Source organism: Rhipicephalus sanguineus, chromosome 11 (assembly GCF_013339695.2).
Source record: "Rhipicephalus sanguineus isolate Rsan-2018 chromosome 11, BIME_Rsan_1.4, whole genome shotgun sequence".
Classification (NCBI taxonomy): Eukaryota; Metazoa; Arthropoda; class Arachnida; order Ixodida; family Ixodidae; genus Rhipicephalus; species Rhipicephalus sanguineus.
The window spans coordinates 82,176,018-82,189,534 of NC_051186.1; the positions used below are offsets into that span (position 1 = coordinate 82,176,018).

A 13,517-nucleotide genomic window follows, 5' to 3' on the forward strand; every position below is an offset into this window, starting at 1 on the left:
GGGTGAGCGATACACGAATTTTGGTGTGCAAGGTGGCTTCATGTTGATGCTGCATGGCTATGCAGAGCAGGTAGCTCTTGATGGCAATACAAAAAGATGTTTTTTTTTCGATCTTTAATTATTTTTACGGAGTGTAATTTGGAGTGCGTATTACATGCATGGCCGCATTATTACTAGGTCTACAGTTGCATGACCTGAGAAGCTAACGGACTTCTCGTGTCTTGTTTTTCCACAGCCTCGCAGTGGTGAGCCCCAGATTCGCATGCTAGTCACGGAGCCAATCGAGGTGCGAGAGAACCACTTCTCCTCGGCAGCCCGCAACACGGACCAGCTCCGAGCTCCGCGCAACTTTCCCGAAGCCGTACAGAAGTACACGCTACGGGAGATGACGCTAGGTCTGGTATATGTACGGCGGCTGCGACTTCGAGAGCAGCATCACTCCGAGTGAGTAGCGTGTCCACCCCCTCTTCTTACTGTATTGCCATCTAGAGGAAAACCTGGCGCCACTATCTATGCTGGTTTTTGAATGGATGCTACGCCTTTGTAGAAATGACGTTACAGTAGACTGAAGGAAAGAAGATTACTTCTAAGGGCTTGTTCCTTAGTTAGACACAATATTAATGAGAACTAATAGACAACAATGCCAAAGAAAATATAAGAGATGTTATTCGTTGTAATTAGGATAAAGTGTGAAGAAAGTAAAGTGGACGAAAAGACAACTTGCCGCCGGCAGGGACCGCACCTGCGACCTTCGAATACCTTCGAAGTTGTCTTTTCGTCCACTTTACTTTCTTCACACTTTATCCTAATTGCAACGAATAACATCCCCTATACTGTCTTTGGCATTATTGTCTGTTAGTTCTCATTAATGTTACAGTAGACTCACTAAACGGATGTCTGTTGAATGGAATTGCTGCTATGGAACTGCCTGCAATATGATTGATTGCCGAGGCCCACATGGAAAAAAATACATGACAACACATGGTGGCTGTGACGTATTTTCAACTCTTGGAGTAATTTCCTGCGTTTGCAGTGTACAAAAGAATTGCCTTCGAGATGGGCATTGGTTAGTGAGAGATTTATTTTCAGGGTGTGCGAGTGCGTTTTGTCACCACTCATGGTTGGCACACCTGATGTGTGGTTCGACTGCCTCATTTGAAAAATTCTAATGCACATTTCCTACAGCACCGAAAGCACTCAAATTTTGCCAGCTTGTGTTGGATGTTGTGAATTAGGATTCTACGCATTTGATTATGATATAGTATTCAACGCTTTTTGATTATGGCCGAGTACCATCTTTTGGAACGATTTCTGCAACTAACTGATGTTTTGTACAATTTTGTATCGCCGGTAGAATACAGACTGTTGCGTGAGTGTGGTTTCAAGTGGATGACTGAAGTCATCGTTTTGCATTTTCTCTCCCCTCTGCACTCAGATACACCGAGGCCCACTGAAAAAACCACCGGTCAATGGGATGATGGAACAGAAGAATGGTACGTCATACGCTACTCTTCGCTGTCCGATTGCTTGGTGGTGAATTGTATGGCTTACAGTCGGGTGTTTTTGTGGGTGATTTTCATCTGCCATAAATAATCTAAAACACGTTTGTCTTGTGCTATACTTGTTATCAACATGTATACAGCAGAACTCCTCTAGTATGCTTTTAACAGAATCGCGAAAAGAAGAAGACAGTAGCCAGGAAACGTATAACGCTAACATGCAGTTAAGTTTGGGGAAACATTCTACTAAACAATAAAACAGATGCATTGCTCACAGCTCTGCATCTGAAGTATTTATTGATCACTTTATGGCTTAAAGGGGCCCTGCAACACTTTTCTAAGTAATCGTCAAATAACCTCAGTGTCGGAGTTTGTTGCCTCATGGATTGATTGCCACAGAGATGTTTTGAATCTGTCAAGTAGGAGCGGGATAACAAGAATTTGTCACATGCTTTAAGCGCTTTCTATCTCCTTTCATATCGAGCGCACCGAAAGCTACGCATGGGGCCTGACAAAGGTGTGAAAAGCTATGGCAGTGCTCATCGTTACCGTGAGCATTGGCTCACTTTCGGCATGATCACGAGCACGTTAATGTTAAATTCCTTGCCACGTGCCTGCGCTATAATGTTTAGCTCAAATGTTCACAGGAGCCTCGACTACTGATTGGCAGCGTTTTCTGATCACGTTCAAAAAGTGCAGTGACAGTTCACAAATATATCAGGCAGGAATGTTGTCAACAGCAAAAGGGGATTCTAATAGATAGGAGTGTGTTGATTTGTTGTTGCTTGGATTGGATGCCAGGAACGATAAACGTGGAAAAATGTATGTGCGGAACGTATAAGGGGGTCCAACTGTGTTTCCTAATAGAGGTTTTTAGCGTGTATGGTATTCCGGTAAACGAAAAGGGGTTTACGGAATGCAGGGTCACCGGACAATGGTATTGACATCTTACGAAACTTTGTGCTACCACAATCGCGAACACGTTTGTTCGTTTTTGCCAAGTGTCCTTGAGGAAAATAATAGTTTAAGAGGGCAACTGATTCGGAATTACGCTGCCGCCGAGAATTTACACCAGCCGAGTAGTAGAATGCATTAAGATTCTGCAATAACAATTCTGTGCTTGCCTGGTTCATCTCAGTCCCTGCCAGGTGGCACCAGCTGTCCGGCGTCTCACATTTACGACTACAGTAATCCAGCATAACACTAACACTAAGAAGTTTGCAGGCAAGCTAAAAACGTCATATTGTCAAGGAGTTTTTAAAATTGACTTGATTATATCTGTGTGTGTTAAGGGGGGACACGAGTCTTAGAAGGCCGAAAATCGCGAAAAAATCGACTTTTTGAAGCTGACATTTTCGGAATCTGTATCTATTTGTGCACAAATCTGCTAAGTTTCTAGCTTCTATTTTCATTATTTGCACCGTAAAATAAATTTGTAACACCAATATGAGGTGTGTCTGAGCGCAAATTGACGCTAAAATCGCGCTCTTTCCACGCCGAACCGTTGCCGGTACACATGGGCTATCGTGGCCATCTTTATCTCGTTTGGAAAAGCCGTTCTTCATCTTCAATTTCCCGCCACTGCTGGCTCGCCTTGCTCATTGGTTTTCTAGCAAAAACGCGTCATCGAGAAATACAAGCGCGCGATTCTACTGGCTGCTTGGGGCACGTGACAAAATCTAGGCATCCGATTGGCCAAGCGGCGTTTCCGGCGTCTGCTTCACCGCCAAGACGCGCGTGAGCGTGCGCCATTTTGTCTTGGTATTGTCAACTGCCTACAGCTATGGGTTGTGTCATCAAGAAGTTCCGCACCAAACACAAATTTAGAAAGCGAGTGAGGTGATAGCTAGCCGAGAACTTCAGGAAGCGCCCCGCAACGACCCAGGACAACGAGGATGACGAACTCGCAGCGGCCAGCGGAGCGGCTGTCGACGCCAGTGCGGTAGGCCTAAAGGACGCTAGTTCTACGAGCCCGTCAGTTGCCAACAACGTCGCGGAAAGCGGCCGTGTGCGTCACGACACACAAATTCTGCCGCCCCAACAGATAGAGGACAAGAAGAAGGCAGAAGAGAAGCTGCAAGAGATTTCATCTGTTGCGGCGATGGAACAGAAGCGCAGCCTTATCGCTAAACGCGCGGACGCCGCGGGTCCCCCCATCTGATGAAACGACCTTCACCATCCTGGACTTAGAGGCGGTAAATGCTTTGATAATATTGCATTTAAAGTGCAAGATTTGCAACGGAGACGCCGAGATCAGGAGAGGCGAGCGGGAATACGGCCTTGCCGTCAAGCTTGAGCTAGTGTGTGTGAACTGCGGTGATGGGTCGTCAAAGTGGAGTTCGCCGCGTGTCGACGGACAGCAGAAAATAAATCCATTCACAGTGAACGTGCTCGCCACCCGCGCAATGCAGGCTACTGGCAACAGGCAGACTGCTTTTAACGACATATTTGCAACGATGAACATATCGCGTCGTGGCCTCCACACGAAAACGTGGCAGGCGTACGTGAAGAAGAAGCTAACACCTGCCGCTACTCTTGCTGCCTCGAAACGCATGAGTGAGTGCGCGAGTTCGGTTCGCGACATCTACGCGGAACTCAACGTGGACAACCCGGGAAACATCGCCGTGTCATACGACGGATCGTGGGTGACGCGCGGACACTCGTCGCATATTGGCGTCGGTACCGTCATTGATCTGATAAGCGGCCTCGTTGCAGCAGAACTTGAAACTTGCAGCAGAACTTGAAAAAAGGGCATGCTCATGCTAACAATCAGTCTGATTATATGCCTGGTGCATATTAATCACTAAAAGTATGTGTGCCTTTGATATTTTTCATTCTGTAATGCTAAATAAAGTTATAACCTTTTTTGCTCATTTTCTCAGAACATGGATTTTGGCCACTTCCCTTGTTTGCTTCTTCTGTAAAAGTCGACCTAGGACAGCTAGAGCTACAATTCTTTCTGCACAACCTAGCTAAATGTGCATAAAAAGCAATGCTGCAAGCAGATTTTCAGTCTGCAATTCTAATATTTTTTTATATTAATTTAAAATTTTCTTCTTTTTGGCTAGGTGTAGTCCATGAACTCATTAGTGCTGTAAATTGAGAAGTAGTTGTTCAGTTTCCAATCAGCTTGCAGCGTTGCTCTCCTTAGGCTTTCTAGTATCCATATATGGGTTTATAATGATGTTATGTTGCATAGATAATTTTTTATTGTTTCGGCAAACAATAGAATGAGATTACTAATTATCTCTGGAAATAATTGACCTGTGTAAAATATAACTGGATAGTTAAATAAAGCTAAAAAACTGAACAAAGCAGTGTAGTTTCATCTAATTTGGCCAAGAAATAACCTATGTTATCTCTAAAAACCATGTCCCCCCTTAATTCAAGGTTTCAGTGTATCCCAGTTTCCTTTGCACATGAGTTAAACCTTCGTACATGCTAAAGCGCAAGCAAACTATGAATGGCTTCATAGACCACCACAAACTGTGACTAAAGTGAGTATGTTCTTGGTGCATGGCAATCCAGCAATTGCAGTACGCATGCACAGTATCAATTTCAAAATGCACAACTTGTCAGTGCTTCATATATTGCATGGTTGCATTGTGGTTATTGTCATCACTGTCATCATTGTAATCATTGGCACCATTTCGGTCACGTTAGATGCTATTTCCAAGAGACATGTTATATACTTAAAATGACATCTTCAATTTAGAGACGTTCACATGTTTTAAAGGCATGCTAGAGGGCAATGTTCAATCTGTTTACAGTGATGAATGAATTCTTCCAACTTCTATCATCTGTTTGGCAGTAAAGGGCAAACTGTTTGACCCGCCACTGTGGTCTAGTGGTTATGGTGCTCGACTGCTGACCCACAGGTTGCGGGATCAAATCCCGGCCCCCGCAGCTGCATATTCGATGGAGGCAAAAATGCTTGAGGCCCATGTACTTCTATGTAGGTGCACCTTAAAGAACCCCAGGCGGTCGAAATTTCCTGAGCTGTCCACTACGGCGTCTCTCAAACTTTGGGACGTTAAACACCAACAAATACTATTATTAGGGCAAACGGTTCAATCGCTACAAGGACTAAACGGAGTCCAAGCTTTTGTGTTTTTGGCTTCTTCGAAATTTAATGCACTGCTCCTGTACCGGCAGACAGTCTCATATTTCAGCCGGCGTTGCAATGAGCTGGTGGGGAGACTTTTGGGCTGTCTTACCTTTCATTTCTTTTCCCATCTTGTCCAGTTTAGTCATTCTTCTGTTGGTAAAGAGTGGCCATTTTGTCGTTGTAGAAACAAAATTTCCTTAATATTCTCTGTACCAGTTATTAAACATAATGATCCGTTAATGATAGTGTCCGGTGTGAGATTGAGATATTGGTATGTTTCGCAGTGCTGCTGGGTCAGCGCAGCATCGTATCTTTCCATGTCCATTGCACTCTTCATGGTAGCTTAGCGACTACAGTGTTGTGCTGCTAAGCCTGAGAGCATGGGTTTTATTTCTGGTGATGACAGCCGCATTTCGATGGGGGAGAAATGCAAAAGGAGCCAGTGTACTTAGATTTAGATGCACGTTATAGAACCCCGGGGGTAAAAATTGATCCCTGAGCCCTACACTACGGTGTGCCTCACATTCATGTCCTGGTTTTGGCGTGTAAAATCCCGGTATCATACGTACGCACATTCCAGATTCTTTGAATCGCCTGACATTCCTTGTCTGTATGCTTTCCTGGCAATTCCAGCAATGCTCACTTGCTGTATTCCCTCCTGTGTTGTCTGTTCTCTGCTTCACAAGTAGCAGAGAAGTACATTTTTTTTTTCTATCTTGATTATTTCATTGCCACTGAGACTGTAGGCGGAAAGCATTGTTTGCTTCAAGAAGTTTAAATTAATCAGCACCCTTCTCTGGTTCATTGGAACATTAAAGTACTTAATTGATCGATTGATGAATCGACCTTGTTAATTCTACTTGAAATACAGTAGAACCCCGCTGTTACGTTCTTTTCTGATGCGTTTTTCCGGCTGTTACGTTGTTTTCCGCCGGTCCCGGCACAGCTCCCATAGGGTACAATGTATTGGGAACCCCGCTGTTACATTGTAACTGTGGGACCATTCCTGTATGATATGTCGCGAAGTGCGCTCCGAGCCGACCGAGTGAGTACCTAAGAGAGCGGCCGTGGTGACTTTTCACGCAGCTTGGCCTGGTTTGACCGTAACATTAGCCGCATGAGAGGCGCAAGCGACAGATACTTTCGGTTGACGCAAACAAAAGCATAGCCTTCGAGATCCATATTGCAAAGATGGCGTCTATGACGTAAGTGCTCGCGAAAGCAAGGCCTTCGAGATCGGCATTTACTTATAACAAAAGCATAGCCTTTGAGATCTGTAATGCAAACATGGCGTCTATGACGTTATTACTTGCGAAAGCAAGGGCTCCGAGATAGGCATTTACTTCTGCCATCGCATTGGCGTTTATTTGTCGGAGTTGTTCGAGCTGGTTGGAGTTCACGTGGTCGTGCACGCGGTTCACTGTTGGACTCGCCGCGCTGGTCGTGCTTGTGTGTGCTTAGTTCTTTCACTGCCTACAGCTGTTGGTGCCAAAAATAATCACATACGTTGATTAAATTTCTATCGATGACGCCGTCCCCAGCTCTGCGTTTATATCCGTCGACTAGACCGTGGCTGAGTGTGCCAATGTGTGCACCAGTGACGAAAATTTAGGAGTTGGTGGAGCCGCTGTCGGGGGTATTTCTACTTTCGCGAGGCATTCGACCGTTTACTACAAGCCACGGTGGTCCGACACTATGCCAATAGCCCTACAGTATCACTCGGCGACACCGACGCAACCGGCGACAATCTCACAAAGGTATTGCCAGAAGCGATCGCTTGTCAGGTGTAGGCCGTGGTGGCACTAGATTTATGAAAAGGCTGTGAGACCGCAGGTGCTCGAAAAACTTTTCATGCTGCTCGGACATGAGTAAAAGCACCAGGCAACGTTACACAGTTTTTTCACGCGTAAGCATTGAAATAAAATTCTGTGCGACTAAATATTTTGTCGTGTTTCCTGTTTTTCGGCTCTTGCATTACCCGTCTCTTACGTTCATTTCCTACGGTCCCTTCAAAAACGTATCAGCGGGGTTTTACTGTAATCCCTTCTCTTTGAACGGTGCTGCTTCATTTCTGTGCAGGATTTTAGCCAAGACATATGCTTGAAAACTGTCGATGGATGGGTTTTTACAACTCATTTGCTCTGGCGGATATTGAATCACTTGCCGAATTCATCACTGAATCATGAGCAATAACCAGTTCTGACTAAGGTTTGGTGGTTAATGTCTCTGCCAATAACACTTGATGGCATGCTTCCGCTATATACTTCAAGCCAGACCGTGTGTGAGGTGTACGTATTTACTTAGCAGGTAGGCAAAGGCTAGAGCTAGTTTTGCGGTTTTGGCCTACAGACAGAATATTTCGGCATAGTTGGTGTGAACAAAGTGACTGCAAGAAAAAAACACCACCAGGCCAACGTGGAATACACAGCATAATCACAGCATAAGCTGGAGGAGTGTCCTTCATAAAGACAATTGTAAACTACTCTTAGGGCAACTACTGCAAGTACATTTGCAAGGTACCTACTATGCCACAATTCATCATTTTAGGAGATGGCCTGTCACATGTGCTCCGAGGCAACTGGTTGCCTCTTCGATCGGTCAATTGGTCGGTGCAGAACAGTGATCCTTTCATTCGCTAGTTGCTCAATGCTCGCATCCCCCCTTCAAGCTTTTCTTCCGGATCATCATCACCATAATCATCACCAGCCCCTTACCATCTGTGCAGCGTGTCGCTCTGTCGCTTTCAGCTATGCAAACGTTGTTCTGGAGCCCGTTGCCGGCAACGTGAGCTACAGCAGGGACGGCCTGTCGGCCATCGAGATGCTGCCGTTCAAGCCGCAGTCCCCGCCGCAGACTCCCCGGCACCGAAGGGCTCACAAGGGTGGTCCCGGCAGGCGTGACGACGTGCTCATGGAACTGCACATGAACAAGGTGGTCTAGCGAAAAAACCACGCATGGTCGTTGCTTCTGGGGCTGCGTTCTCAATTAGTAAACAGATTAGATTGCGATGCTTTCTGCTTGCTGTCTTCTGCTTTTGCTTTCCTCTCCCAAGCAGGCTGCATTTAGAAATATCTTATAGATCAGTAAAACTGGTGTTCAGGGAAATTGGTAAGGGTTCATTTCTTTGAAACAGTGCCACAGAATGACACGATAATGTGGAATAACACACTGCACTTGCATTCGTCCATCATTCCATGTTTTCATGTTATTCAGTGGGCCCCACTTAATAATCAACTCTTTTAGATCGTCGTAATGTTTTAAAATTGCCAGATTGCTGCAATGAAAAACCCAATAGGCTAGCATTGAAAAGATCCGATTTAACTCCTAATGAGTTCACTTGTTCAAATGAAAAAAAAAAAAAATTTCTTTGCACTGACGCGCAACTTTGCGAATATGTGCAATGCTCGTAGCATGATTAAAATAATCTCGCTGGTTGATTTCACCACGTATTCTGTGGTATTCTTCTCTTCTTCTCTTGAAGAGCAAGCCTGTAACGAGAACAATCGGAATGTGTTGCTCACTCTCCTTATTTCCTTAGACATTTAGGTAATGCATAGCTAACACTGTAGTGCTTGATGAGGCAGTGCTCTCGTAAGTGCCTGTGCTTTATGTTGCGCTTTGCTGGAGGCTGTTTCCTCGTGTGATCATTTCTGGCTGTCTTTCGTGCAAAATGTTGAGACGAGCGCTCGTCTTTAGTCTCATGGATTTGTCACTTTTGCATGGGTTCTCTTGTTCCTGGTACTACATCTTTCCTTCCATTCTGTTTTCTCTATTGCCCGTCCTTGCCTGAACTTCTTGGTACACTTTGCTTGCTAGCTTCTTGTTTTTCTGGCCTTTCATTCTTTTGCGTTTCCGCTTCTCACGGCATTCTTCCTGCCTGCGCCATTTTCTTCCTCTCGTCATGTGGTCACACCTCTGCCTTTCCTCTCGCAACCTCGGCTCTGCTGCTCAGTTTTATGTGGTTTCTCTTAAGTGCAGTAAACATTGCTAAATATATTTTAGAAATTGAGAAATTGTGATGAATTTTCTTTCCCCAAGGGGAACAAACTGTTTTCTGCGATGCATTAGCTGCCCATGATATGTTCCAGTAAGATTTTGTTACAGTGCAACAAGAACAAGGGAAAAAAAAGCTAAGGCACACATACGACAGGACTCGGCGCTGACTATCAAGCTGAAATTTTTTATTTAAGAAACGTGTCTATATACAAAGGGCCAAACCTGCATGTCTGCGCACAGTTAACCACGACATACATGCTTGCAAACATTACAAACTTGAAAGATTAGAAATGGTTCCCCCGTGTCAGTCCTTTTTGCTGCTCATCTGAAGTCCAGATGTGCTATTTCACTGTCATGGAGGGTGATAGAATGACATAATGAACCAGTACCAACTAGCCCAGTTCACTGTATAGCTAACTGTAACAGTTGGCAAACATTAGTTGGTTGGTGCTAGCCAATATTCGCCACTGCCAGTATTGTACGTTAAAGGGCCTCTTGCTCCTTTTGAAGTTCGTCCCAACCTCCCAGTGGACTTTTTCTTCAAGATTACTCTCCTAGTTCATATTATTTTGTCTTGAATGTAACTTTAATAAATCTTTTCTGTTAGAGATGGGCGAATAGTAAACGTGCGGTTCAGAGCTAATGCAAAGCGAATAGTGATTTGGTCAAATAATTTTGAATAGAGTAGTTCATATACTAGTATATATCACATGTTATAAAGAAATAAGAGCTTTTTTATCATGACCCCATTAATTTGTACCACTATATTTAAAAATAAGAACAAGGCTTGTGCAAATTATGACTTTTAATTTGAAATGAAGTTGAAGTGAATTCAATTATTAGCAGGATTGGAATAGTAGTAGGGTGCTAGTTATAAGCATGAAAATACGTTACATTCTAAAATATGTCACACTTAGCCCATATAAGCCCGTATAACACGCTTTTAAACTTAAAACTAGAGCTGTGCGGTGAAGCGAATTCGAATATTGAAGTGTGAGTGCGAATCGAATCGAATATTTTTCGAATATTTCTAGAATGTTTCTCGAATACTTCGAAGTGAAATTGCAGAAAAAAAAGTTGTATAGGATTCCTAAGCATATTCTTATGAGATAGCAACATGAAAGTGTTGCTTTTCGCTAGGTTGATCAAGCACCGGCGGAGTGGTGTTTCATAGTTGTCTTATCAAGAATGAGCCAATGTAGAGGCCGAATTGTATTTATGTACATGATTTGGTGCAACCAAAGTGTTGCCAACAACACTTTACACGTGATAGGCAAATATGCCATTTCCTCAGCTTCTCCTCCTCTTTCAACTTCTGTGGAAGCCCAAATGATGTGGCGGACAAGGGTGTGCTCCCTTCAAGTCCGGAGTTCCAAATCTGCCTCGTAGACGTCGATATATAAGAACATCTGAAATTTTGGATGCTAAAAAGCTTCGGACTTCCTGCCCAAATTTTAGGTCCAAATTGAGCCCCCACCTCTGCCATACCTTTTATCTCCATGTTGGAACCAGCGTTTTCTTGAGTCAATACATTTGCGACCGTAGCGGAGCTTGAAAGGCAGCTTTGCCGCAATACGGGGGTGTGATGAGGTGAAGCATACTAAAAATCTAGGGACCACTTCCAATCCGACGTTGACTGTGTCTTGGCAAAGTTCGACCTAACGGAGCTCGAAAGGCAGCTTTGCCGCAATACCGGAGGTGTGACGAGGTGAAGCAAATTAAAAATCTGAAGGGGTCACTTTCAATCGGACGTTGACTGTATTTGTTTTTGGGAAGCTCGAATAGTTCGAATAGCAAAATTCCAGTGCGAATCAAATCGAATCGCAAACACTAATAAAAAAATATTCGAAATTTCGAATATTCGCTCACTCCTACTTAAAACAAAAAATTTAAATAGGGTGCAGGTAATAGACACACTCAACCTTGAAGTATGGCTTCGCGGTAGTACGGATTTCCTCTGAATAGGTGATTTTACGGCACATCAGCCCCAAGCTGCAGTTACATGCGGTAAATTATGAACTGAAATATAAACTGTCATAAATATCATCAAGGTGCTTTGCCTTATGTCAGGTAGGCCCGCAGCTGTAGCAATAGCGTGGCAGCTGAACATAGATTTCACGTCAAAAGTTCTTCTGTGTAGCTTATGCCAGTCGTGGCTTTTGCAACCACCGTTTGCAGATACGATTCCAGCACGAGGTGTACCCGGAGGACACGTACTACGCGTCGCGGCAGGTGTTGCTCATCCAGGACGTTGAAGTCCGGGATCGGCTGGCTTCGTCGCGCATCAACAAGTTCCTCTACCAGTATGCTTCGGAAGCCAAGCCGAGGCAGTCTCATGCCAACATGGTCGGTGGAAGCTTTCTTTTTTCGTCCACCAACCATCTCCTCCAGTGTACAGCCCCTTCGCAGTAAAGCGATGACAGGGGCTAGTTGGATCTTGTCAAAGTTTCGCTTGTGAATTGATTGAAGGAATCGCAACGAAGAAGGCACTCGGATAGATATAGATTAACGGGATAAAGTGAGACTTTCAAGTGTTCTTATTTTCATGCGTTGTTCAAATATACATCCAGTACAAGGCACAGATTAGTGATAAAATATGTAGATAATATAGATAAAATAACAGATAAGATTGCATGGAAATAAAACAGTTGAAAGTTGTGTTTTGTCCTGTTAGCCTCTGTTCGTCTAGTGTCATCTTTGTTGTGATTCTTTCAATCTTGATTCTAAAAGATTTACTCTGACTTAACTCAGTAGGTAATATCAGCGCATAAAGAAAACTCTGTCTAGTGTTTTTTGTTGTCGGGGTTTAAAAAGCACTATCATACCCTTCCCTCACAGCATTTTCTCCTCGCATAGCTTCCAGACTTCTTGTCCTGTATGGAAGTGCTGTTATTGGAGAGAGTTTTAGTGTGTGCAGTATCTTAGTGTGGCGTTTAAGTATATACAATAGCTTTTACGTAATACCTGCTTTCCAGATGGTGGCAGTCATATGTTTTTGTTTTTTTCAAGTAAAGTAAGTAAACTTTATTTGGGCATAACACATACAGTGTTTGCCCACGACGTAAGGAAAAAAGAGGACTTAAACCCCCTGACTAGACCTTACCTCGCTGGGGCAGCAAAGACAGCGGATTCGAAAGTTTCAATTTCACTAGAACATAATCAATTAACAAGAACATAATCACTAGTACAGTAAGAAAACTATCACTAGTTACAGTAATAACATAATGACAGTAATGACATAGCAACAGAACATAATATAGTAAAAGCTCGTTAATTCGACTCTCGTTAATTCGGGAAATCGGTTAATTCGGACACGTCATCTGGTCCCTGTAAATATACGCATCACTCTATGAGACTGGGCGCTCGTTATTTCGGACAGATTTGACCGCAAATCGGATAATTCGGCGACTTTCGGGCCGCTGGCGAGGCTCGAAAATGAAAAAAGAACAATTCGGAACAGAAGTGAAGCTCAAACGCAGCATCGCCATGGACATCAATTGTCGACTTGGCTTGACTTGAGACTGGTTGAACGGCTTTTCTTCACGTGTGGGTTTTGTTGCTTTGTTCCCGTCGGTGTGTTGCATCGTTGATCGCCGATTTATTGAGGAACGTTTCAGTATGGCTCCTTTAGCTTGATCGTTGCTGGTGCTTTTGTGCTGACTTCTCGTGTGACCGCACTCTCCGCCGATGGCAACGCCGGCAAAGCGGCCCAAGTACGAGGCCAAGGACTTCACCACCAAAGTAGAAATTTTGCGTGCTCTGAATAATGGGCTCTCCCAACAAGAAGTGATGAAGAGTGATGAAAGGGGATCCTTGTATCGGCGGCAAAAGAAGCAAGGAACGAGTAACCGTACTTTTAGCCGCCAACGTGACGGGAACAGAGCGCTTGCCGCTTCTCGTTATCGGAAAGGTTT

At 44.1% G+C, this 13,517-nt stretch overlaps 1 protein-coding gene across 1 annotated transcript in view; it reads left to right on the top strand.

Annotated features, from left to right (window-relative positions):
- Positions 1 to 13,517, top strand: part of LOC119375202 (autophagy-related protein 2 homolog A-like) — a gene marked incomplete in the record, with an annotated part of 106,976 nt that overhangs the window by 56,004 nt on the left and 37,455 nt on the right. Inside the window, 5 exon segments of the mRNA XM_049411193.1 lie at positions 236 to 394; positions 396 to 444; positions 1,436 to 1,493; positions 8,355 to 8,538; positions 11,782 to 11,949. Coding sequence (XP_049267150.1) covers positions 236 to 394; positions 396 to 444; positions 1,436 to 1,493; positions 8,355 to 8,538; positions 11,782 to 11,949 — 618 coding nt within the window.